The sequence below is a fragment of the Scyliorhinus torazame genome, chromosome 12 (genome assembly GCF_047496885.1).
Source record: "Scyliorhinus torazame isolate Kashiwa2021f chromosome 12, sScyTor2.1, whole genome shotgun sequence".
Classification (NCBI taxonomy): domain Eukaryota; kingdom Metazoa; phylum Chordata; class Chondrichthyes; order Carcharhiniformes; family Scyliorhinidae; genus Scyliorhinus; species Scyliorhinus torazame.
The window spans coordinates 225,199,539-225,226,247 of record NC_092718.1 but is presented as its reverse complement, the minus strand read 5'-3'; the positions used below and the strand labels follow the sequence as shown (position 1 = coordinate 225,226,247).

Below are 26,709 nucleotides of genomic sequence, written 5' to 3'. Positions count from 1 at the left end.
ACCTAAATCACTCATCAAGCATTGCATCATCCTATCTCTCTAAACCTACAACAACAATTATAACATTCAATATACTCTTTCCTGGCTTGGCAGTCAAGCTCAGGATCATACATTTTTTCCTCGTTATAGGTAGTTTTGTACATCTTTTATTTACAGGAAAACGCAAGTGCTTGTTCTTTATTTTTGTATTATAGGTCACGGGGGTCTGGGGTCTGGTCATACCCGAACATAGGGGTTTGGATCCGATATAGCGGGGTTCGAGCGCGGTACGCTCTCCTTCTCCACTTGCGGAGGCGCATAGTCTGTACTGCACAGCAGAGTATTGCCAACGCTAATAGTGCCTCAATAACGTACGACAGGGAGTACCAAGTTATGAACTTGGCACACCAGGATAATGCAGCGTGGCTGGTGACTGGGCCCTCGGTACTGCGGGGCAGTGAAACATTAACGGCAGGGGGGTTTGGAGTAATGGGGTCCGCGTTCCCGCGCAACCAAATATCCAGTATAAAAATCTTGATCACGATGAAAGAAGTCCTCATGGCTGTCCTCCTTCTTTTTCATTCTTTGTGTTCTCTGTTTTTCTCCGGTCCTGGAGCTTCTGGGGTTCTGTAAAACAAGCATAGTATCTGTAACTACCTTGGTATAATATCCGGTATGTTAGTGTGTCTGTCCTGCGGGGCCAATTATTCCCTTATAATTGGTCACTCTATGTGACTCCCTCATTTTTTTTCAAAACAAATGTTAGGACACGGCACACTTCCCAATGGGGGACCAGTGCTGATTTATCATCCAAATGTTCCTGGATGTAAATAGCATTTGGCAGCAACCCAAAGGTTGCCTAAATAAATAAACCTGTTTTTGAAAGGAAAAGGTCGAATGAGGTGCGTATGGGCCGCGACGGGTAAGATTTGGATGGAGTCCCCGGGTAGGACGGCTACCAATACCGTATCTCCCCTACCCGAGCGTTTTTGACCAACGGGGGGGTCCCCAGGCAGGGCGGGTCTCACGTCGTTTCTCCACTGCCTGAGCAACTGACAAGAACGGGCAAAAATGTAGTCATCATGGTGGGGTTGCTGCTGTGATTCTCACGTCAAATCAGATCGGGCATCTGGCCTTGAACCAGTACCAGCTGAAAAGCTAGTGCTGTGTTTTACCATCGAATCAGAACGGGCATCTGGCACTTGGACCAGTACCAGCTGAAAAGCTAGTTCCCCTGAACGAGCGTGTGGTCTGCTGACCAGGTGTCTGTGGACAAGTTGGTACCATTGTGGTATCTGTGGACAAGTTGGTACCGCTGAAGAAGCGTCTGGTCGCGGTGGGTGTCCGTTGGAAAGAGCTAAAAAGTTCAGGTGAATGGGTGTGTGGCGGTGAGAAAATTCTCCTGTTGGACGAACAATATTTAAACAAACATACAAACAACACAAAACATCCTGCAGGTTCCATCAGGAAGGACAACACCTTTCACCAAGTGTCTCCTTTAAATCATCATGTGGACACCTCAGTTCTCTGTTGCGAACAGGGTCGCAAAGGGGTTGGCGGATTGGGGGTCCGACTCGGGGTCGTCCCCTTCTCCGAGGTGCCAAATTCTGGAGTGAATTAATGTTGAGAGGGCTGCGTGGTGTGAGTTGGGGTCGCTCTCGTCGTTGCGGACAAGTCTGTAGGAGTTGTTGCGGTGCCAATGGCGTTCGTCAAGTTGTGTGGGGTCAAAGTCGGGGTCGTCCGTGTGGTTCGGTGGTCGGTGGTGTGGTTTGTTTAAGAAAGTGATGAGGAAGGGGTCACTGGAGTCGAAGTCGGAGTCGCTGGGTGTGGGACCAGGATAGTAGGGAGGCGTGCTGTGGCTATCGTCAGAGTCACAGTCGCTGTCTCTGCTGCTGCAGTCTGTGGGCGTTCCGGGGCGGAGTGTAAAGTTTGTGGGTGGAGTCGGGGGCGAGTCCGTGTCTGGGCTGGACGTGGAGGGGGTTGGTGTGGTCACGTTGGCTGTGGGCGGGGTTTGGTCTGCTGCGTCAAGCATGACGTGGTGGGCGTGGTTTGACTGTGCTCCATAAACCTTTAGCTGGTTTATGTGAAACCACGCAGTCTTACCATTTTGGTATTTGATTTTGTATACCGATGGGCTTACTTTATCCGTAATGGAGTACGGACCCGAGTATTTCGGAGACAGAAATGTGCTGGGGTTATACACAGAAAACATCACTTGTTGTCCTATATTATACTCCGTTGCATGTACTGCCTTATCAAAACAGGCCTTGCTCTGTTTTCTTTTAGTGCCCAGTTTAACAGCGGCTGCTAACTGAGCCGTTTTTATATTTGCAAGTAATTGTTCAACGGCTTTCTCATGGGTGAGGGCCGTAACTTCAGGGCTGGTCAGGTCTAAACCCAACAAGTACTCTGTCCCTTTCATGGGGAGTCCGGTCATGAGGGTGTGTGGGGTGTAACCTGTGGAGGTGGAAACAGTGTTACGCAAAAACATCAGCGCAAAGGGGAGGACCGAATCCCAAGTGGTGTTATTCTGCTGGACCATTTTTCTAAGGGTGGTTTTTAGGGTCCGATTCATGCGCTCCACTATACCACTCGGGTGGTACGCAATGTGAAATTTTTGGGTTATGCCAAATATCGTGAGGACGTTCTGCATGGCCCGACCCGTAAAGTGAGAACCTTGGTCCGATTCAATACTGCGGGGGAGTCCCCATCTTGTGAAGATGTGGTGGGTTAGGATTTTGGCGGTGGTTTTCGCGGTGTTGGTGCAGGCTGGAAATGCTTCCACCCACTTTGTAAAAGTGTCAATGACCACCAGAATATATTTATAGCCATTCCTGCAAGGGGGCAATGGACCTATAACATCGATCTGGAGGTTAGTCCAGGTGCCGTTAACAGGTCGGATGTGGCTGAGATGTGCCTTTTTGGCATATCTATCTGGGTTGTTCTGAGCGCAGATGAGGCAATTCTCAATGTAATGGGATACATCCTCCTTGAGATTTGGCCACCAACAAAGCTGTTTGAGGTGGGCTGCGGTGGGTTCGATTCCCTGGTGTCCATGACCATCATGGAATAAACAGATTATTTGGTTCCTATCCTGCTCAGGAACTACATAAAGGGTGTCCTTTAGCACCACACCGTCATGTGTGGTTATTGTATTTCTGTACCTCTCGTATGAGGCTGGAAACTTCCCTTTCACGATTTCAGTGAGAGTGCTATCCTGCTTCTGGGCCGCTACTAGATCCTCGACCCTAGTTTGCGCGACCTGAACTGCACTCACTGGCGCACTCACTGGGGCGCTCTCGGGGGGCTTCCAAAAATACCCATGCCTGGATCCTGCCTTAGCCAGTGCGTCGGCTTTTACATTTCCAGGCGGGGGGGGGAGACGATGGTGGCTGCGGACTTTTATAACGCCAAAGGTCCGGTTCTTGGCTTTTTCCAAAATATGGCGGCGTAGTGGGGCTGAGGAGAGGGGTTTTCCATCCGCGGAAACAAATCCTCTTGTTTCCCAGAGGGGCAGAGATTCAGTGAGGCTGTTGCACACGTATAGACTGTCTGAATATATGTCTGCTGGGCTGGAGAAGGAATCTGGGTGCTCTACAATGTAAGCGATGGCCGCAAGCTCTGCTGCCTGCGCGCCTAAGTGTCTGGGTAATTTTAATGCGATTTCCTCGAGGACGCGTCCCTGTGCGTCCTCCACATAAATCCCACAACCTGTTATGCGTTGCCCATCCAGGACTGTGGAAGATCCATCCACATAAATCCTAATGGGATCACACGTGTCCGGGTGAGGGGGGCTCTGAGATGGAGTGGCTAGTTTTCTGGGGGGTGTTTTAGCTATAAAGGGGCCTGTATTATGGTGGGGCGAGATGATTTCACACTCATGGGGGGTTCCGGGGTACTGTAGATTGTCCGCTAAGTATGTGTGAGTCTTTGTCCGTTTGACTGTGATGTCCCGTCCCTGCAAGAGAAGGGTCCACCTAGCAGCGCGGATTTGGCTGACGGTACCGTCTTTAAGTCGTCCGTCTAGTAAAAGTTGGGTGGGGGTGTGCTCGGTCAAAATGGTGATGGGGTTCAGTCCGGTAATGTATGAGAAGTACCGGACTGCCCAGAAAACTGCGAGCAGGTGCCTCTCACAGGCTGAGAATCCCTGCTCCACAGCATCTAAAATTCGGGTCTTAGCTGGTCGTGCCGTTCCTGCAGGAGCACGGCTGAAAGGGTGCGGTCTGTGGTCGCTACCTCTATTGCGTAAGGGGAAAGCGGGTCGGGAACTTGTAGTGCGGGGGCGGCTATGAGCGCCTGTTTTAATGATTCCACAGCATCCGTATGCTGCGGAAGCCATTCCCAAGGGGCTCCTTTCTTTAGGAGGTCTGAGAGGGGCGCTGCCTTGCTGGCGAAACCGTCAATGTGGTTTCGGCAGTAGCCAACCAGTCCTAAAAACGACCGGAGGGCTGAAACGTGCTGGGGAAGGGGCAATTTAGCGATCGAGTCAATTCTTTTGTGCTCGATCTCGCGTTTGCCGTGTGTGATAATAGTACCCAAATATACCACTTTCTCTTCCAATATCTGGGCCTTTTTGGGGTTTACTTTACAGCCAATGGAGTGTAGTAATTCCAGGAGTTCGGACAGAAGCTCAATGTGCTCTTCCTTTGTGTCTGTCTGCGGTAGTTAGATCGTCTACATACTGTACCAGACATTCGGGGTGAGAAATTTTTGCTAGTCCATTTGCCAGCTGTAGGTGGAAAAGGGAGGGGGAGTTGTGGAAGCCTTGTGGCAGGCATGTCCACGTGTACTGCTGCGCTCTGAAAGTGAAGGCAAATTTATACTGGCACGCCTTTGCCAATGGAATGGACCAGAACCCATTACTGACGTCCAAAACCGTGAAATATCAGGCATGGAGTCCCTGTTTGAGCATGGTCTCAGCACTTGTTGCAACGGTGGAGGCTGCTACGGGGGTGACTTTATTGAGTTCCCGATAATCAATGGTCAAGCGCCATGATCCGTCGGGCTTCCTTACTGGCCAAATCGGGGCATTATTAGTTGAGGCTACCGACCTTAGGACGCCCTGCTCTAATAAACTTTCTATAACCTTTAGGATTTCTCCCTCTGCTTCTAGGGGAAATCCGTACTGCTTTTGGGGTCTAGGGTCCGGTCCTGTTATTTGTACGGAACCGGTCATCCGGCCACAGTCGTGTTTGTGGGTTGCGAATGATGCCCTGTTTTTTTTGCAGGACTGCCCTAACCTGTCGGTCCGTGCTGAGTGTGGTGGGGTTGAACCAAAACTCGCCTACTGCGCTAATTTTGTTCATATAATCCCCTATATTGAGCGTTGCGGGGGCTCTAGCGGATTTCGCCATCTTCCAGACACACTGGTTGACTGGATCGAAAGAGAGGTGGTGAGAATTCATGAAGTCGATCCCCAAAATGTGCTCTGCTGTTGGGGGCAGGTCGACTAACACTGCGGGGTGCTTTGTATTAATGGTGCCGATTTGGATGAGTACAGGGGTTGTGATATGTCCCTGTTGTGAGTGGCCTGTGAAGCCGCTGAGGGTGATAGTGGCTGTAGTGGGCCACGTGTCCTTAACGAGGGTGGAGGAATTTAAGGTTGTGCGGGACCCTCCTGTGTCCCAGAGAAGCTCGATCGGCTGTCCCCTAACCTTTGCTGCGACTACGGGTCATCCTGACCTATCCCACAGGGTATCGCAGACCCAGCTGGGGGAGCCTGTACACCGTCAGTCCGTTCTGGTCAAGTCTGTCTGATCGGACTGGGCGCTAACGCTATGTATGGGCTCTGCCTTTTTCTTATTGAGAGTGCCTGTCTGTTGGGCTTTGTGTTTTTTTAGGGCCATTGCATTCTTTGGCAAAATGTCCCAACTGTCCGCAATTGTAACATTCTTGCGGGTTTGCTGGGGGGCTGCTCTTTCCCTCGTTTACCCAGGCGGGGTTGTAGAGAGTGGTTCTTACTGCCTGCACGTCTGCGGCGGCTTGGTTTTCCTCAGGGGTTCTAGCTGCGGGTTTACCGTGAGCCGCTTGTTCCCAAACGCGGGACAATCTTTTGACCACCCACTTCTCATTATGAGCCTCCTCCGAGGGGTCATAATTACTACAGGCATTCTGTCCTGCTTCCATGGCATGGGAGATAAGGGTGCGGGTCCACTTGGCCATATTGTCTGCGGACAAATGGGCACAGTCTACATTTCCAAAAACGGCTTCAAAGTGAATCCACAAGCGTCCTGCGAACGCTGTGGGGTGTTCAGACTTTTTCTGTCTGCACTTATTTAGACCGTCTACGGGGTCGCCTCGGTTGTACCCGATCGCATCCAGGATCGCGGTATGCATTTCTGCAAGGGTGCCTCCTCCTACATTCTGTGGGTCGGGAAGGGCTGCTGCGACCGATGGGTCTAAGCTGAGGACCGTGAGCTTTACCTGCTCTTTCTCATCCAGGCCGTACATGGTCGCCTGGTGTTTGACGGTGGCAAAGAAATGGTGTGGGTCTGAATCAGGGAGGAACGGTGTGATTTTAGCACACGCATCCCGTAATTGGGTCACTGTGAGGGGGGTGGAATATAAGACCTCCGCCTCGTCTGCTGTGGCGGTGCGGTGGGTTGTTACAGGGTTCATGGGAGCCTGTATTACCTGCTGTGTGGGCGGTGGGGGTGCTCTCCTCCTTTGGGGCTTTCCCTGCGCACATGTTCCCTGAACATATCTCTGCGCTGTCTCTTGCAGTTCTTCCCAATCAGGGCCGTCTTCCTGTTCTAAACTTTCCCCAAAGGTGTCTTGGAATCCCTTTTGGACAGAAAGCATTGCTTGCAGGTCTGCAATTTGCTTTCGGCACTTCGCATGGTCTAAGCTCTGCCTTTGTTCCGTGGTTGCAGCGCGGAGCACTCTCAAGGCTGCCTTGAGATCACTACATTGCTTCTGTAGCGTCTCCACCTGCTTCTCTGTCCCTTTCTTTACCAGGACGGCACGCTGCGTGTCCTGATAAGCCTTCTCATACTGGGATTGAAAACTGCTTAAATGCGCCAGACAAGACTGGTGACCCCGTTTGGCGTCAGCCACCCCTTCGTCCTTGGCTTCTAACTGCCTTTTCAATTCCAGGTTTTCCTTTTCCATCTCGCATACATCGATTTTACTCATACGGTGTATGCCTTCTATTTCTTTTCGGAGCGTCCTGACGACCTCCTCTGTGCCTCGCAATTGTGCCATGCAGGACACGATTGCCATCGGCTTGCACGCTTTCGCTAAGCTTTTCTCATGGATTTCACTCATGTCCTCCCACCAAGTATGTCCTATACTTCCGGGACCTGAGTCGTCGTTATTACAGAAACCGCTCCACACGGGCCATCCTTTGCCCTGCAGAAATTTGCGAATTTCCACTTCCCAAATGGGACACTGTCCCACTTTAATGCTGCTGATCGATGCGACCGCAAATTCTTCGGGGTTCATGAGGCGTTGCATTGCCTGCATGGCCATCTCTCTTATCTGCTCGTTACGTTCAAATTTGGAACAGGGGGCTAAGGTGGTGTCGTAGATGCGGGTACGGCTTGCGCTAATTTCTGAAAACAACGACTTCCGACAGTTTTGACGCAACAAAAATCTATCAGTTTTACCTTATAACCCTGTTAGTTACGCATGCATACACACACTTCCGAATTGTGAATTATTAACCAGAACCACTTGAACACTTGTGGGTTTTTTTTGTTTATGCTTCCGATTGGATTCTATTCAAATTTCTGGGGTTCTCCCGGAGTGGTTTTCCACTTCTATGTCGGGTCCCGGCGGAGTCGCCAATTATGTTGCTCTTTTTAGCCTTAGTTTATTAGCTCTGATTATGTCACCTTTGCTCACGAGTCGCCAGGTATCTTTCTGATACCGCCACGTGGTTCAAGCTCGAGTTATGATTAATAAGTCAGCACACCGCTTAGTAAGATTGAAATCAACGGTCATTTATTATATACAACAATTAATGCTTACACAATAATCCTACTATCTATATAGAAATCTACCACTACTGGCCAATACTTAACTTTAGGAAAGGCCCACCAGGTCAGGGAAACGAATGGCTTATCGAATCGGATCTGGCCCGCGGGATTCAAAAGGCTGATACGGGTCGATGGCTAGGAGTCTTTATCGGGTAGCGATCGCTGGAGTCAAACTTACGGTTCTTTGCTGAAGGTTCTTGCGAAGGCTGCGAGCAGGTGAAGAAGGGAGAGAGAGAGAGGGATCTGAACTTGGTCCCTCACTTTATAGGGCCCAGGGGCTTCCCGCCTCTCGGGGCGGCCCTTGACCCTGAGTCCCAAGTGATTGGACTTGTTCCCAATCACTGGGTTCGATATGCTCCAATAATGGGGCGATTCCTCGATCGGGGGGGGTGGTCGTTCACCTGTCTTTGTTTCGGCCACGGCAGGCGCCGACAGGTCTGGCCCGGTATTCAATTGCTAATATGTTGCAATTGTTCCCGGGGATAGCCGATTAAACTGCAGATGTCTGGGTTGATGTGCTGCTAATAGTCTTGAGTATCGATCTGGGCCGACTTCCCCAGAGCCGATTACGCTATTCTGTCTGCAGCTGTCCGTTTGTGTCCTGTTGGCTGCTTTTCCCATCAGCCTTTTCGGTTAGCCATTTTAAATCGGGTTTTGGCCAAATTAATAAGGAATCAGCCATTTTAGGTGGCTACAGTCACACTCCCAGAGACAAATCCCAAACAGTGACACACTCCAGGGACTCACCCCAATAGTGACACACTCCAGGGACTCCCCCCAATAGTGACACACTCCAGGGACTCCCCCCAATAGTGACACACTCCAGGGACTCCCCCCAATAGTGACACACTCCAGGGACTCACCCCAATAGTGACACACTCCAGGGATTCACCCCAATAGTGACACACTCCAGGGTCTCCCCCCAATAGTGACACACTCCAGGGACTCACCCCAATAGTGACACACTCCAGGGACTCCCCCCAATAGCGATACACTCCAGGGACTCCCCCCAATAGTGACACACTCCAGGGACTCACCTCAATAGTGACACACTCCAGGGACTCACCCCAATAGTGACACACTCCCAGAGACTAACCCCAAATAGTCACACACTCACAGAGGCACACCCCAAATAGTGACATACTCCTAAAGGCTCACCCTAAATACTGAGACACTCGCAGGGACTTACCCCAAATAGTGACACACTCCCAGAGGCTCAGTACAAATTGTGACAAATTCCCAGACACTCACTGCAAATAGTGACGCACTCCAGAGTGTCACAGTAAATTGTCACACCCCTGGTAATTCCATGTGATATTGATGGGTACCGTAGACAGGCCAGGATATATTTATTTTTAATAACTACATTGAAGAGCTGGTTGCATTACTTGGAAGAAAAAGTGGAGTTCGCTGCGTGTCCTAGTCAATAATTCATCCCCAATCAACAACACCAAAAACATGTCAATTGTTTATTCACCTCATTGCCGACACTGTATCGCTACTGTGTTCAACACCAAACGCAGTAAGTAAACTGCAAAGGAATTCACTGTATTTAAAGCACTTCACCGTGTGGTAATTATGACAACAATGCAAGTTATCCAAAATCTTATCAGTTACTGGGAAGCAAGATTGTGCAGTCTTGCAACAGTATGTTGTTCCAGCCAAGGTATCGTTCACAGCAGGCTCCATACATTTAACACAGCTCTGAAAATGGAATTCAGAGCGCTCCAACAGGCCAAAAGCTGATGGTTTGGGCATTCTTGCCTTGGACAGCTGACACAGTCAGTGCGAGAGGGACACACTCTGCAGCCTTCTCAGCTTGTTGCCTGAATCTTCACGACAACAATATTTATCTGCTCCTTACTGTCATTTTGCAGTCTATTTAACACCCTCTAAGATAGTGAGGGATGGCGTAAAGACTTATTAAAGATTCAATGTTCTGGCAGAAAGTTGGATTATTTTCTTATCTGGTGGAATTCGAGCAGCTCTCCCTTCCAGGTGTGCTGGGACATGCCAGCACACAGTGAGGGAGACAGCCCTGTGGGTCCAACTGCATGCCTTCAGGCCGCAGCACACAACAATGACTCGCTCTCTCAATTCTGACTCTCAAACCCCAAAAAAATGAAGCAAGTTCACGCTTGCAATATGTTTAATTTTTCCCACTTTTTGAGACACGTTTCTCCACAAATTATTTTCTTTTGTCCCTCATTCTGTAACCAATTATTTTCTCTCGGGAAGGTGTTACACAGCAACATAGATAGAAAATAGGAGGCCATTCGGCCCTTCGAGCCTGCTCCGCCATTCATTCTAATCGTGGCTGACCAGCAAGTTCAATACCCTGATCCCACCTTCTCCCCATATCCCTTGATCCCTTTAGCCCCAAGAGCTGTATCTAATTCCTTCCTGAAATTTCACAACGTTTTGGCCTCAACTACTTTCTGTGGTAGTGAATTCCACAGATTCACCGCTCTCTGTGTGAAGAAATTTCCCCTCACCTCAGTCCAGAAGGATTTTGCTCATATCCTCAAACTATCATCCACTAATTCTGGACACTCCCCAGCATCAGGAACATTCTTTCTGAATCTACCCTGTCTAATCATGTTAGGATTTTCTAAGTTTAAGGGCTGCACGGCGGCGCAGTGGTTAGCACTGGGACTGCGGCGCTGAGGACCCGGGTTCGATTCCCAGCCCTGGGTCACTGTCCGTGTGGAGTTTGCACATTCTCCCAGTGTTTGCATGGGTTTCACCCCCACAACCCAAAGATGAGCAGGGTAGGTGGATTGGCCACGCTAAATTGCCCCTCAATTGAAAAAAAATAATAATTGGGTACTCTAAAATTTAAAAAAAAGAATTTTCTAAGTTTCTATGAGATCCCCTCTCACTCTTCTAAACGCCAATGAATATAACCTTAACTGACTTAGTCTCTCCTCATATGACAGTCCCACGGTCCCAGGAATCAGCCTGGTACCTTCGCTGCACTCCACCATTTGCAAAAATATGCTTCCTCCAAGAAGGGCACCAAAACTGCACAATACTCCAGGTGTAGCCTCATGGATTCCCTATAAAATTGCAGTAAAAAATCCCAGCGGCATGCTAGCACAGTGGTTAGCACTGTTGCTTCACAGGGCCAGGGAATGGGTTCAATTCCCGGTTTGGGTCACTGTGCAGAGGCTGCATAATCTCCCCGTGTCGGCGTGGGTTTCTTTCAGGTGCTCCCGAAAGATGTGCTTGTTAGGTGAATTGGACATTCTGAAATCTCCAGTGTACCTGGATATGCGCCGGAGTGTGGCCACTGGGGGATTTTCACAGTAACTTCATTACAGTGTTACCTGTGGCACTAATAAAGATTATTGCTCAAATACCCTCGCTATGAAGGCCAACATATCATTTGTCTTCGTTACTGCCTGCAGTACCTGCACGCTGACTTTCAGCGACTGATGCACGAGGACACCAAGGGCTCGCTGAGTATGCACCTCTCTCAAACTACACCCAAATAATAATCTACCTTCCTATTTTTGCTACCGACGCGGATAATCTGACATTCATCCAAATTACACAGCACCTGGCATGCATATGCCCACTCACTCAGCACAGATCCCTGCGGTATTCCACTAGTCACTGCCTAATCCGAAAAGACCCATTTTTCCAACCTTTGGCTTCCTGTCTGCTAACCACCTTTCTATCCATCTCAAGACACTATCCGCAATCCCACAGACTATCGCTGACTCGCCCAGGGACACAGTTCCTGAAGGTGCTGACTCTCACTGACGGCAGTTCGTGAAGGTGCTGACTCTCACTGGGGGCAGTTCGTGAAGGTGCTGACTCTCACTGGGGGACAGTTCCTGAAGGTGCTGACTCTCACTGGGGGCAGTTCCTGAAGGTGCTGACTCTCACTGGAACACAGTTCCTGTAGGTACTGACTCTCACTGGGGGCAGTTCCTGAAGGTGCTGACTCTCACTGGAACACAGTTCCTGTAGGTACTGACTCTCACTGGGGGCAGTTCCTGAAGGTGCCGACTTTCACTGGGGGCAGTTCCTGAAGGTGCAGACTCTCACTGGGACGCAGTTCCTGAAGGTGCTGGCTCTCACTGGGGGACAGTTCCTGAAGGTGCTGACTCTCACTGGGTGCAGTTCATGAAGGTGCTGACTCTCACTGGGACACAGTTCCTGAAGGTGCTGACTCTCACTGGGACACAGTTCCTGAAGGTGCTGACTCTCACTGGGACACAGTTCCTGAAGGTGCTGACTCTCACTGGGACACTGTTCCTGAAGGTGCTGACTCTCACTGGGGGACAGTTCCTGAAGGTGCTGACTCTCAGTGGGACACAGTTCCTGAAGGTGCTGACTCTCACTGGGGACAGTTCCTGAAGGTGCTGACTCTCACTGGATGACAGTTCCTGAAGGTGCTGACTGTCACTGGGACACAGTTCCTGAAGGTGTTGACTCTCACTGGATGACAGTTCCTGAAGGTGCTGACTCTCACTGGGACACAGTTCCTGAAGGTGTTGACACTCCCTGGAGACAGTTCCTGAAGGTGCTGACTCTCACTGGGACACAGTTCCTGAAGGTGCTGACTCTCACTGGGTGCAGTTCCTGAAGGTGCTGACTCTCACTGGGACACAGTTCCTGAAGGTGCTGACTCTCACTGGGACACTGTTCCTGAAGGTGCTGACTCTCACTGGGACACTGTTCCTGAAGGTGCTGACTCTCACTGGGACACAGTTCCTGAAGGTGCTGACTCTGACTGGGACACTGTTCCTGAAGGTGCTGACTCTCACTGGGGGACAGTTCCTGAAGGTGCTGACCCTCACTGGGAGACAGTTCCTGAAGGTGCTGACTCTCACTGGGGGCAGTTTCTGAAGGTGCTGACTCTCACTGGGGGCAGTTCCTGAAGGTGCTGACTCTCACTGAGAGACAGTTCCTGAAGGCGCTGACTCGCACTGGGACACAGTTCCTGAAGGTACTGACTCTCACTGGGACACAGTTCCTGAAGGTGCTGACTCTCACTGGGGGCAGTTCCTGAAGGTGCTGGCTCTCACTGGGACACAGTTTCTGAAGGTGCTGACTCTCACTGGGAGACAGTTCCTGAAGGTGCTGACTCTCACTGGGAGGCAGTCTTGAAGGTGCTGACTCGCACTGGGACACAGTTCCTGAAGGTGCTGACTCTCACTGGGACACAGTTCCTGAAGGTGCTGACTCTCACTGGGACACAGTTCCTGAAGGTGCTGACTCTCACTGGGACACAGTTCCTGAAGGTGCTGACTGTCACTGGATGACAGTTCCTGAAGGTGCTGACTCACACCTTCCGTGTGGAGTTTGTACATTCTCCCCATGGTTGCGTGGGTCTCACCCCCACAACCCAAAAGATGAGCAGGGTAGGTGGATTGACCACGCTAAACTACCCCTCAATTGCATTTTCTTCTAACGAAAAGGAAGAATGTGGCGAGTTGCCGGGAGAAGGTGGGGGAATGGCAGTCAGTAACTTGTTCATTCAGAGAGCCAGTGCCAGCAGGATGGGCTTCCTCCTGTGTTGTCATAATTATCTCATTCGAACATGTCACAGATCTCACGGTTTCGAATCCAAACCAGATCAATCAACATGTGACATCCCAGTCCGGAGGGCCATGTTCGGCAGAGCATCCGAGCTGCAATACACATTTCACACCAGCCTGTTATTTGCAGGAGGGAGAGAGCAGAGCTTTTAGAAGGGAGATAGACACAGTTAACAACGGGTATCAATTGGAAACAGAGAGAAAGGGAAAACAGTGAGAGAATGAAAATAGAACTAAACAAAGGGAGAGAGAGGACAAGTGAGTGAGGTGGGGGATTTTCACTAATAGTTGTACAGCGGTCAGTACCAAGGTGTTTTGGTATTTTATCGAATTGCAATTTCCCGTCCGTGCTGTGCTCAGATTGACTGCTCTGCTTCTCTATAGTACATGATGTGGAGATGCCGGCGTTGGACCGGGGTGAGCACAGTAAGAGGTTTTACAACACCAGGTTAAAGTCCAACAGGTTTGTTTCGATGTCACTAGCTTGCGGAGCGCTGCTCCTTCCTCAGGTCTATGGTACGGCACTGACAGGACTCCAAAAGTACCATCGATTGTTTTAGAATGAACTATGAAAAACTATATAAAATGCAAGTATTTTCCTTCTTAAATTGCCGTCTCCTCAATCTTCATTAATAGAAATTTCTGCGATACATCCCATATTAGCATGAACCCAAAGCCAGCATCTTAAACACAGCACATCCCTAACCTACATTTAACTTCACAGCATCGGGGTGTTGTTTTTTAAAAATAGTTTATTGACAGGAAAAATACTCCAAAAAACTCCGTTTCTGAGAGGGGTTATTTGTATTATTTTAAACTATGATGTAATGGGAACCAGGGATGCATTTGGCTGCCAGCTGCTTTAAGAAAAGTGTTTGCAGGGTTAAAAGCACAAACACAGAACTTTACATGACCCCTAAGTAAAAAGGAAAAAAAAAAGAGAAGAAAGAAATGATGTATTGCACTGGTCTTAGATAGTTTATCCAAAGCTGGCTGGGCAGACAACAGACGGATGTGATATGGCTCTAGTCTAATATTCCAGCCTCTCTACTTGCTTGCCCATGAGACGCTCCAGGCTCTGCTCGCCTCCTCCCTGTGCCCCTCTGTTGACTCTAGATCCTTTCGAGCCAAAGCCATTACACGAGTTAAGTCACATACAACCCATGGGCGGTTGCCAAGAAACACCATTCTATAGCTGCAAGGCAGAGGGAAAATAAGGAAAAGGAGGTGGGGGGGGGGGGGGGGGGGGGGGGGAGAGGAGGACCTGACACTGACATGGAGCAGTCATGTGACACTGCTGCAGCCACACAGCTCTTGGTGTGACCCAGATCCTGTAAATACTCCTGCAATCTCAAGAGTACCACAATGATTCCCATTATGTAACCCCAGTCATGGGCAGGCTGCCAACTACAAAACAAAGAGGACTTTCTGTCTTGGCCCGCTTTCTATTTTCCTATCCCAGCTCCGGGCCAAGACAGTGTCATACAGCTGTGCAGGAGTGAACGAGGGGCTGAGACTCATAGCCATTCCAGCTCCAAACTCAGCCCAGTCATCAGGGCAAACACTTCAAAACCTAGATCATGGACAGTAGTGTGCTCGACTGCTTTATCAACACTTAGTTCAATGTTGCAGTCACGCTGACTCTTTCTTGAAAGAGAAAGAAGGAAGGAAATCAAGTTTATTAACAAGGCTAAAGAGAACTCGGGTGCACGCGCAGGTCTGCGCTTGCACATGTGCCCGCGTAACTGAGATAAATAAAAGCTGCACAATCTCACCTACAAGGATAAAATTTGGCAGAGTGTAAAGATTAACAGGAACAGGGACGCAAGTCTGAATTTCAGTGAATTCTGACATAGTTGCATTTGAAATAATCTCTTGAATAATCTATCACCTGCTCACTCCCAGCAGTTTCCCGCTGTGCAGGTGTAACAGTTAAACAGAAATTAAACTCAGCGTGATGCCGCTGCGTTAGTGACAGTGGATAACCTATTAAGACATCAGCTGCTCAGCAACAGGACCAGCGAGTTCATAAACACCTTCACAAATAGGAACGCTAGAAATCTGGGCAACACTTCTACAAAAGTCGGTGGGGAATATTTCTTGACTTCTCACATTCACTTGTGTGCCATTTATCTGCATTTCTTGGCTGTACATCAGTGCTATCTCGATGGAGCGAGTGCAGTAGATAAAACCTGTACTGAGTTCCAATAAAAATTTAAATTTAGTGAATGTTCCACATGAATATATGCACTGCCAACACCCAAAGTCACCTTTCTAAATTTACTAATCATTCACTTATTTTGCCTCGTGTCTATTTGCAGATTTAATTCAAATATGCTTAATCATATGGTGAGCACTGCTGTAACCATGGAAATGAATTGAGAAGAGTCAGGCAATGTAAGAGAGCTGAATTATTGAAAGACAACGTCATTAGCATCTCACACATACACAGGAAAACATGATGAAGTGCTTCCTTCACAAGAGAGGAAGAAATTGCGGTAATCAACGGTGGCAAACTTTTTAGGAAATATTTGAATTTGGGAGGTGGGATTTGGGATGTGCAAGCAAGCCCGAAGAGCTCTGGGTTCGAGCTGGGACACAGAGCGGGAGACAATTAGAGAGGGATGGTCATTTTGAAGAAAACAGCCTATTTTGGGTAGAGCTTCCCAATCCAAATAAAATACGGAGAGAAAGAAATTATGGCTTTCTGATACTGGATTCTTTTTAACAAGAGCAGAGATTCCCCAATGGGTCAGTGAAGTTATCCAGTAACTAGCTAAGCCACACTGGCCAGGGAACTAGTTTGTGCTGTTAGTTACAGCAGTGGTGGCAGAGTGGGTGGTGGAGGTGGTGAGCTTCAATTGGACTGTGCGCCTCTGTGGGTACAGCTGAGGAGGCCAGTGAAAGTTCCCCTCTTGATCAATATTGAGTAGTGCCCTCCTTGGACTGCCCTTACAAATGGTGCATGAAGAGATGAACAGGCACAGCTAAGATGCTCGCTGCGGTTGACTATCAGGCTAGCACTCGCTCTCTGGTTCAAATGTAAAAACGGACTGCCTCATGGAGAAGAAACAGTCGGTAAAAGTTGCTAAATGTGACGATGCAGTGATGTGGAGATGTTGGCGTTGGATTGGGGTGAGTACAATAAGAAGTCTTACAACACCAGGTTAAAGTCCAACAGGTTTGTTTGGAATCACTAGCTTTTGGAACAGTGCTCCTTCCTCAAGTGATTACCTGAGGAAGGAGCTGTGCTCCAAAAGTTAGTGATTCCAAACAAACCTGTTGGACTTTAACCTGGTGTGATGATGCAGAACACAACTGTTTACCCAACGGCAGACATGAAACGGACTTTATTCCACCCCTTAATAAAATACCTTGTCCCCAACTGCTTCTGGACTGGGCAAAAGTTAATCACCTGACCATCAACCCATGCATCCCTTTCGATATAGAAACGAATATCATGTCAATGCCAAAAACACAACTTTCACAACAAATGCGATGTGATAAATGCAATCAGGGGAGAGATATGAAACACACGAACTACAACATATTGCTCCTATATAGCACCTTTAACGTAATAAAGTACTCCAAAATACTTCACAGCAGCATTATCAAACACAATGTGATACTAAGCTACATATGGTTATATTAAGACAGATGACCAAAAGCTTGGTCAGAGGTAGGTTTTAAGGAATGTCCTAATGGAGAAATGATGTGGCGATGTCGGTGTTGGACTGGGGTGAGCAGAGTAAGAAGTCTTACAACACCAGGTTAAAGTCCAACAGGTTTGTTTCAAATCACTAGCTTTCAGAGCACTGCTCCTTCACCTGAGGAAGGAGCAGCGCTCCAAAAGCTAGTGATTTGAAACAAACCTGTTGGACTTTAACCTGGTGTTGTAAGACTTCTTACTAAAGGAGAAAGTAAGTAGAGAGGTGGCGAGGTAATTCTAGAACTTAGAACCTTGGCAGCTAAAAATAAGCACAGTCACCAATAAAGGGGTGATAAAAATCAGCAATTGTCAAGAGAGCAGAACTGGAGCACAGATATCGCAGAGAATTGTGGGCCGGTTAGATTACAGGACAGAGGGAATGGGGAGACCATGAAGATGTGTGAAAACAAGCAAACAAACTATAAAATTGCAGTACTGTTGGATCAGGAGTAAACGTGGGCCAGCGAGCACAGGAGTGATGAGTGAATGAACTCTGTACTAGTTTGGATATAGACAGCAGGGTTCGAATTATCTCAGGTTTCTGCAGGGTGGAAGAGAAGAGGCAGACCAGAAGATCATTGGAATAGTCAAATACTAGAGGTAACAAAGACACGGTCAAGGATTTCAGCAGTAGATAAGCAGAAGCAGGACCTCTGGAAATAGTTGGCCTTAGTGATGGGGCAGATATGCAACCCGAAGGTAATTTTTAAGAGTCCAGACATACTGGGAATGGGGCAGAGTTTATGAACTAAGTCCACCCCACCATCATTTGACCAGGACTACAGTGTACATCCAGATGGAAACAAATCAGAATTTGCAAAGCAACAGTTGTCGAAATAAGCATAATTAAAAAACTACTTATCAAATCAAATTTTCCCTTAACCCCCATCTCCTAGGTGTCTAAACAAAAAACAGAAGGGAGGGAAGAATAAAGGAAGAAAAACTGAGCTATTTGTGTTGCAGTCTAAGTGGAATTTTAAACAACATACTCTTTCGGCAGGATGACAGAGTTGGGTGGCGGGTTCCACTCATCTGGGTGGCCCAGCATCCAATCAGACCACACTTTCACACTGGGAAGTATCTCCTTCAGGTCAAAGTTGAAAGCAGACACTTTGATATCATCTTCTTCCTCCTCATTTGAATGGGCTGTAACATAAACAGGCAGTACATAAGGATTTGCGAGAAGCAGTAGTCATTTAGTCAGTCTTCAGGAACCTTACAACAAAAAATAACACAAAGGTATTTGATACAAGTTTCTATTAAGAGAGATTTTGCAACAAGGAGCCATAGCTTCCTCAGTGTGACAATCAGCATCAGGGCTGGGGGAGATGATTCAGGCAGTCCATTGTCAAGAGTCCAGAAAAAGTGGAACAAAGGAGGACATGCCCCTTTTTAAATTCATTTTCAGGAGGTGGGCGAGGCCAGCATTTATCACCTATCCCAATTGCTCTTGTTTGGAGGGTATTTAAGAGTCACCTGTACGCTAGGTCAGGTGAGGATAGCAGATTTGGACATTCGTGAACCAGATGGGCTTTTATGAAAATCGGAAACAGATTCATGATCATCAATTGACTTTTAATTCCATGTTTTGATTTAATTCAAATCACAGCATTTACAGCATGTCCCCTGGAGGGTCGGGGGTGTCCCATGTGGGAACTGGTCATGGTCTTTAGAACAGTTACGCTGAAGTTAGAAGTGATTTATTTCTTCTAACTCTTTCAGAGTAACTATTAGAGTCACACTGGAAGAACCATGCTAAGTTAGTGATTTAAATCGCTTCACGGGTTCATTCCCAGTACAGCAAAATTATCCTGGGAAAGTCAGAGCTTCTGGACAATTACCGGGTAAGCCCTGTGAAGCTACAATTCAGGAGTACTGCAAAGGTTAAGGACTTTGCCAATATCCCGGCAATACTACTGAAGACTTGTGCTCCAGAACTTGCCTCTAGCCAAGCTGTTCCAGTACAGCAACAACACTGGCATCTACCCAGCAATGTGGAAATCTGCAGGTATGACCTGTTCACAAAATACAGAAGCAGAGCATGTCCAACTGCAGCAAGCCCTTGACAATATCCAGGCTTGGCTAATAAGTTACAAGTAACAGTTGTGTCACATTAGTGCCAGGCAATGGCCATCTCCAACAAGAGAGAATCTAACCAGCTCCCCTTGACATTCAATGGCATTACCATCGCTGAATCTCCTACCGTCATCCTGAGGATTATCATTGACCAGAAACTGAACTAGACGAGCCATATAACTACTGTGGCTTTAAGAGCAGGTCAGGGGTTTGGAATCCTGTAGCGGTTAACTCACTTCCAGGCGCCCCAAAGCCTGTTCACCACCCACAAGGCACAAGTCAGGGATTGTGATGGAATATTCTCCACTGGATGAGTGCGGCTCCAACAACACTCAAGAAGCTTGACACCATCCAGGACAAAGCAGATTGGCACCCCATCCACAAACACTCACTCCTTCCACCACCGATGAACAGTGGCAGCCGTGTGTAACATCTACAAGATGCACTGCAGGAACTCACCCAGGATCCTTCAACAGCATCTTCCAAACCTGCGACCTCTACCACCTAGGAGGATAAGGGTAGCAGACACATGGGAACGCCACCACCTGGAGGCTCCTCCACATTACTCACCACCCTGACTGGGAAATATATCATCGTTCCTTCACTGTCGCTGGGGCAACATCCTGGAACTCCCTCCCTAACAGCACAGTGGGTGTACCTACACCACAGGGGGCTGCAGCGGTTCAAAAGGGCAGCTCACCACCACCTCATCAATTAGAGATGGGCATAAATGCCGGCCCAGCCAGTGACACCCACATTCCGGGAAATAAATGAAATAAATTTAACCACAATCTGCATGTCTAGTCCTCACGCAATGTCCACACATACAGGAATGACCCAGAGCAGAAACACTGAAACATGTTCTCCCCCTGAAGCCAGCCATAATGAGGTCAATTGTACTCGCATTATTGTTCCAGCAGCCATCAGGAACCTAGAATAACTATGGGTCAAAGCAGCTGGAGTTAGGATAGGATTTGCTAGGTGCTAGAAACCTACTCACTCACTTCATGATTCTTCATCGGAAATATCAGACAGAGAGCCTGAGCAAGTTATCAATGGTGCAACATTCCAGCCCAGTCCTGTAATTCTAGTAATTTGTTTCTCTCCCTAGGCCAGGGATGCAGATTTAAATTGCAGCTCTACAGCTTTGTTAAACTAACTTTGCACAGAGCAGACGCAAGTTGGGAGTTTGCTGCTGTACAGGGCTCAGCACTAAAAGATTTTACCCGTGAGTATCTGGGAGATCTGCCAATCCACAATGATTTCTTTTTATTAAGGGGCAATTTAGCGTGGCCAATCCACCTACCCTACACATCTTTGGGTTGTGGGGGTGAGACCCATGCAAACACGGGGAGAATGTGCAAACCCCACACGGACAGTGACCCAGAACCGGGAGCGAACCTGGGACCTCAGCGTCGCGAGACAGCAGTGCTAACCCACTGTGCCACCGTGCTGCCCGGCAATCCACAATGATAAGAGTGTTCAGCTATGTCAGGATTGTGGTGTGTGACCAGTGCTTGGGTAACATACAGCTGAACGTTGCAGTCAACAGGTTAAAGCAGAGATTGATAGGTGCAGAGTGGGAGCAGTAATGTTACAGGTGTACTGTTATTGAATCACTGGAATTACAGTTGAGGGAAAGAAATACCTGAATTGATATTGTCGCTTATCACAACTTTGGAAGACCTCAAATACATTTGTAGCAGTAGATTTTTGGGATTCACTGAATTGGAGAGTCGTGTGTTTCATAGAACATACAGTGCAGAATGAGGCCATTCGGCCCATCGAGTCTGCACCGACCCACTTAAGCCCTCACTTCCACCCTATCCCCGTAACCCAGTAACCCCTCCTAACCTTTTTGATGGCCAATTTATCATGGCCAATCCACCTAACCTGCACGTCTTTGGACTGTGGGAGGAAACCGGAGCACCCGGAGGAAACCCACGCAGACACAGGGAGAACGTGCAGACTGCACACAGACAGTGACCCAGCGGGGAATCGAACCTGGGACCCTGGCGCTGTGAAGCCACAATGCTATCCACTTGTGCTGCCGTGCTGCCTGTGTGACTGCATTACTTGACACTAGATTATCATAGGATTTACAGTGCAGAAGGAGGCCATTCAGCCCATCGAGTCTGCACCGGCTCTTGGAAAGAGCACCCTACCCAAGGTCAACACCGCCACCCTATCCCCATAACCCAGTAACCCCACCCAACACTAAGGGCAATTTTGGACACTAAGGACAATTTATCATGGCCAATCCACCTAACCCGCACATCTTTGGACTGTGGGAGGAAACCGGAGCACCCGGAGGAAACCCACGCACACACGGGGAGGATGTGCAGACTCCACACAGACAGTGACCCAAGCCAGAATCGAACCTGGGACCCTGGAGCTGTGAAGCAATTGTGCTATCCGCAATGCTACCGTGCTGCCCCGATGACAGTTTGAGAATTTGAATTCAGTTTAAGCTGCTTTCTGTAAAAATGGCCACCTAGCCATTTGATTGGGGTGAATATCCACTGGTTCTCTAACATCCTGTAAGAAAAGAGCCTGTCGTTGTTTCCCACAGGCGACACCAACATAGTTTATTCTCAACTGTCCCTTGAAGCAAATTAGCAAAGCACTCAGTTATATCCAAGTGTTACAAAGATGAAGGCGACCCACTATCAAATTCTCAGAACTGGGGATGGGCAATAAAAACAGCCTTACTAGAACATCTGCATCTCGAGAATGACTTTTCCAAATGGCATTCAGCCTGTTCAACAACAATAAAATTAATCACTGCTCAATCCGTTTTTGGTGAAGCTGGTTGAGGGACGAGTGTTAGCCAAGACATCAGGAAAACTCCATGCTCACCACTAATGCTGGTGAAAGTGAACCCTTACATATCCACGTCAACAAGACAAGGGGGTGTCAGCTTAACATCACACCAAGGTATGGCAACCGTGTCCCGGCAGCCTCCCCCACTACTGTACTGCAATGTTAGATGACATTATGTGAAGTCCCAGTGTGGGAGATCAATCTTCTGACTCAGAGGTGAAGGCGCAGCCAGCTGATGTAAGCCTTCCTTTATGCGATGAAACTTCACTCGTCCAAAGTTTGTCACTTTGAACATAGGATCGAGCATTCTATACTCCTACAACTATTAAATAATCTTCAAACAAGAAACAGATTGTACCAGAGTGGGGAAAGATCAGAACTTACAATAAAAACAATTAAAGACTATAGAATCTACATGTTTTCACAGAGAAAAGGCTACATTTTTCATTTTTTGCATCTGCTCATGGAATTGAAGATAAAATGCTAGTGGGTTTTATTGTAGATTCATTACTGGGAATGTGAAGCACAGACTTTGTGACACTTTTTCATGTTGTGTGAAGTATTAATCTGTTGCGGGGACTCCTGTGCAGAGCCACTGTGGGCCAATCCCCACATAAGAATATGCTACCAAAGCACAAGCTTTCAATTATTCTCTTAACAATGCAATTCAGGTTCTGTAGTTTGGAAATGATCAGGAGATACAACAAAAACTCTAAGAATGCAGAGGCACAACTTGCACTGAACATTGGCAGGGGGAGGATTTATAGGGCACTTGCAGTATTCAGAGCTGGGAGTGAAAAGGATGACGCAGTTTCTGCCAAAAATCGCCTTCACTATTCTCCAGCCCCAACAACAGGCGGCACAACGGCACAGTGGTTAGCACTGTTGTCTCACAGCGTCAGGGACCCGGGTTCAATTCCGGCCTTGGGTGACTGTGTGTGTGGAGTTTGCACGTTCTCCCTGTGTCTGCGTGTCCTCCGGGTGCTCCGGTTTCCTCCCACAGTCCAAAGGTGTGCAGGTTAGGTGGATTGGCCACACTTCACTGCCCCTCAGTGTCCAAAGATATGTAAGTTAGGTGGGGTTATGGGGATAGGATGGGGAAGTGGCCTGGGTAGGGTGCTCGTTCAGAGAGTTGGTGCAGACTCGATGGGCTGAATGGCCTCCTTCCGCACTGTAGGAATTCTATGGTACTAATGGCTGCAGCTGCTGCAGTCGTCATACTGAAAAAGAAAGTTACAAAATATGGACACCAATTACAAACAGTAAAAAACTCTTGGCATAGCAATAAAGTTGGCCGGACACAAAGGTGGCAACAGAAATGCAAGTGAACCCTGACTGTAGCAGTCCAAGTGATTGAGTTGAAAGTTATATAATTCATCAGGAACCCGGGTCCTAAAGAAGCAAAGGGAATTATGGAGGTATGAGGGTCAAGTTGGGCTTTGATGAATCAAGAACCTATATTCAAAGAAGACAGGCAATGGCGAGGATTTAAAGTCTTACATGGCCAACAACAAATATTCATTCCCCCATGACACAAAAGCCCAACATGACTAACAAAATAAGTTAAAGATTGCATTAGATGAAAGGAAATGGCAAAGGGTGATTGCCACAGAAAGTGGGGAACCCGAGGATTGGGAGCAATTTAGAATCCAGCAAAGGAGAACCAAGAAACTGATAAAGGGAAAAGAGAATATGGCTGCAAGCTAGCGAGAGGCCTCTTCTTTAGGCACATGAAAAGGAAAAGATTTGAAAGGACAAATGTGGGCCTATTACAGGCAGAGTCAGGAAAGTCTAGAATAAAGAACAGAGAAATGGTGCAGAAACGAAATAATTACATTGTGTCTGTCTTCATGAAGGGAGATACAGAAAATCTCCCAGAAATACGAGAGGACAAAGGAACCGTGAAACGTGGGCGGCACAGTAGCACAGTGGTTAGCACAATTGTTTCACAGCGGCAGGGACCCGGGTTCGATTCCCCGCTGGGTCACTGTGCGGAGTCTGCACGTTCTCCCCGTGTCTGCGTGGGTTTCCTCCGGGTGCTCCAGTTTCCTCCCACAAGTCCCGAAAGACGTGCTTGTTAGGTGAACTGGACATTCAGTGCTAACCACTGTGCTACCGTGCCACCCATAAGGGAGGTAAAGAGAAAACAGGGAATTCTAGACCAGTAAGCCTGACGTCTGTGGTGGGAAAATTCTAGAATCCATTATCAAAACTGTTACAGCAAAGCACTTGGGAAACAGCGGCAGAATCGGACAGAGTCAGCATGGATTTATGAAGGGGAAATCATGCTTGACAAATCTACTGCAATTCTTCGAGGATGGAACTCGTAGAGTTGATGAGGGGGAGTCAGTGGATGCGGTTTATTTAGATTTTCAGAAAACTTTCGACAAAAGCCCACATAAGAGATTAAAGTGTAAAATTAAAGCGCATGGGATTAGAGGTGGTGTATTGAGATGGATAGAAAACTACCCGGATAGAAAACTGGTCGGCAGACAGGAAACAAAGAGGAACAATAAATGGGCTCAAATGGCAGGCAGGGACTAGTGTGGTACCACGGGGATTGGTGCTGGAACCCCAGCTAGTCATTATATATTAATGATTTAGATGAGGGAATTGAATGCAATATCTCCAAATTTGGAGATGACACCAGGTTGGTTGGGAGGGTGAGCTGTGAGGAGGATGCAGAGATGCTTCAGTATGATTTGGACAAGTTGAGTGAGTGGGCAAATGAATGGCAGATGCTGTATAATTTGGAAAAATGCGAGGTTACCCACTTTGGTAGCAAAAATGGGAAAGCAGACTATTATCTGAATGGCCATAAACTAGGAGACGAGGATGTGCACCGAGACCTGGGTGTCCTCGTACACCAGTCACTGAAGGTAAGCGCACAGGTGCAGCAGGCGGTAAAGAAGGCAAATGTTAGGTTCTTCACAGCAAGAGGTTTTGAGTACAGGAGCAGGGATGTCTTGCTGCAATTATACAGGGGCTTAGTGAGGCCACATCTAGAATATTGTGCACAGTTTTGGTCTCCTTATGAGGTTGGATGTTCTTGCTCTACAGGGTGTGCTGAGGAGATTTACCTGACTGTTCCTGGGATGGTGGGACTGTCGTATGAGGACAGACTGAGTCAGTTAGGATTGTTCTCGCTGGAGTTCAGAAGAATGAGGGGGATCTCATAGAAACCAATAAAATTCTCACATGACTAGACAGGGTAGATGCAGGAAAGGATGTTGCCGAAGCTGGCAGCGTCCAGAGCCAGGGGTCACAGTCTGAGGATAGGGGGTAGACCATTTAGGACAGAGATGAGGAGAAATGTCTTCACCCAGAGAGTGGTCAGCCTGTGGAATTCGTTACCACATGAAGTAGTTCAAAACATTTTACGTTTTCAAGAAGCAATTCAAGAGAGCACTTGGGACAAAGGGGATCAAAGGATGGGGGGGGGGTAAGGAAGATCAGCCAAGATAATAATGAATGGCGGAGAAGGCTCGAAGGGCTGAATGGCCTCCTCCTATTTTCTAAATTTGTATGTTTAGCTAGGTTCTTCCGGTACAGATACAACATTGGCATTTGCCCAGCAATGTGGAAAATTGCCCTGCTAAGTCCCGCACAAAGAGCAGGGCCAATCTAACCCAGCCACTTACCATCTTATCAGTCTACTCTCGGTCATCAGTAAAATGATGGAAGGAGTCATCAACAGTGCAATCGAGTGGCACTTTCTCAGCAATAATCTGCTCACTGACCTCAGTATAAGTTCCACCAGGGAATTACAGCCTTCGGTTCAAATATGGAGAAAAGAGCTGAACTCCATCAGTGAGGGGAGACTGGTTGCCCTTGACATCAAGGCAGAATTTAACCAAGTGAGGCATCAAGGAGCCCGAGCAAAACACGGTTAAATGGGAATCAGGGGGAAAATTCAGGGGTCAGTAATCTCAGCTCCAGGACATCACTGCAGGAGTTCCTCAGGATAGTGTCCGAGACCCAAACATCTTCAGCTGCTTCATCAGTGACCTTCCTTCCATCACAAGGTTAGATGTGGGGATGTTCGCTGATGACTGCATAATGTTCAGCGCCAGGCTTGTGGCAAGTAACATTCGCGCCACAAAAGTGCCAGGCAATGCCATCCTCAACAAGAGAGAATGTAACCAGCTCCTCTAAATACTCAATGGCATTGTCACAGCTGAATCCCCCCATCATCAACATCCTGGGGTTTACCTTTGGCCAGAAACTGAACTGGAATAGCCATATAAATACTGTGGCTGCAAGAGCAGGTCAGAAACTGGGAATCCTGCGGCGAGCAATTCACCTCCTGACTCCCCAAACCCTGTCTATAATCTACAAGGCACAAGTCAAGAATGTGAGGATATATGTCTACTTGCCTGGATGAGTGCAGCTCTAACACTCAAGAAGCTCAACACCACCCTGGACAAAGCAGCCCGATTGGTTGCTCCCTCTTCCACAAACATTCAAACCCTCCACCACCAATAACCAGTGGCAGCCGTGTGCACCATTTACAAGATTCACTGCAGGAACTCACCAAGGTTCATAGACAGCACCTTCCAAACCCACGACCTCTACCACCTCGAAGGACAAG

The 26,709-nt window shown here is 48.0% G+C and overlaps 1 protein-coding gene across 1 annotated transcript in view; it reads right to left on the bottom strand.

Moving 5' to 3' along the window:
* Positions 1-26,709, bottom strand: part of smg6 (SMG6 nonsense mediated mRNA decay factor) — a 679,747-nt gene that overhangs the window by 310,912 nt on the left and 342,126 nt on the right. Inside the window, 1 exon segment of the mRNA XM_072470017.1 lies at positions 18,209-18,365. Coding sequence (XP_072326118.1) covers positions 18,209-18,365 — 157 coding nt within the window.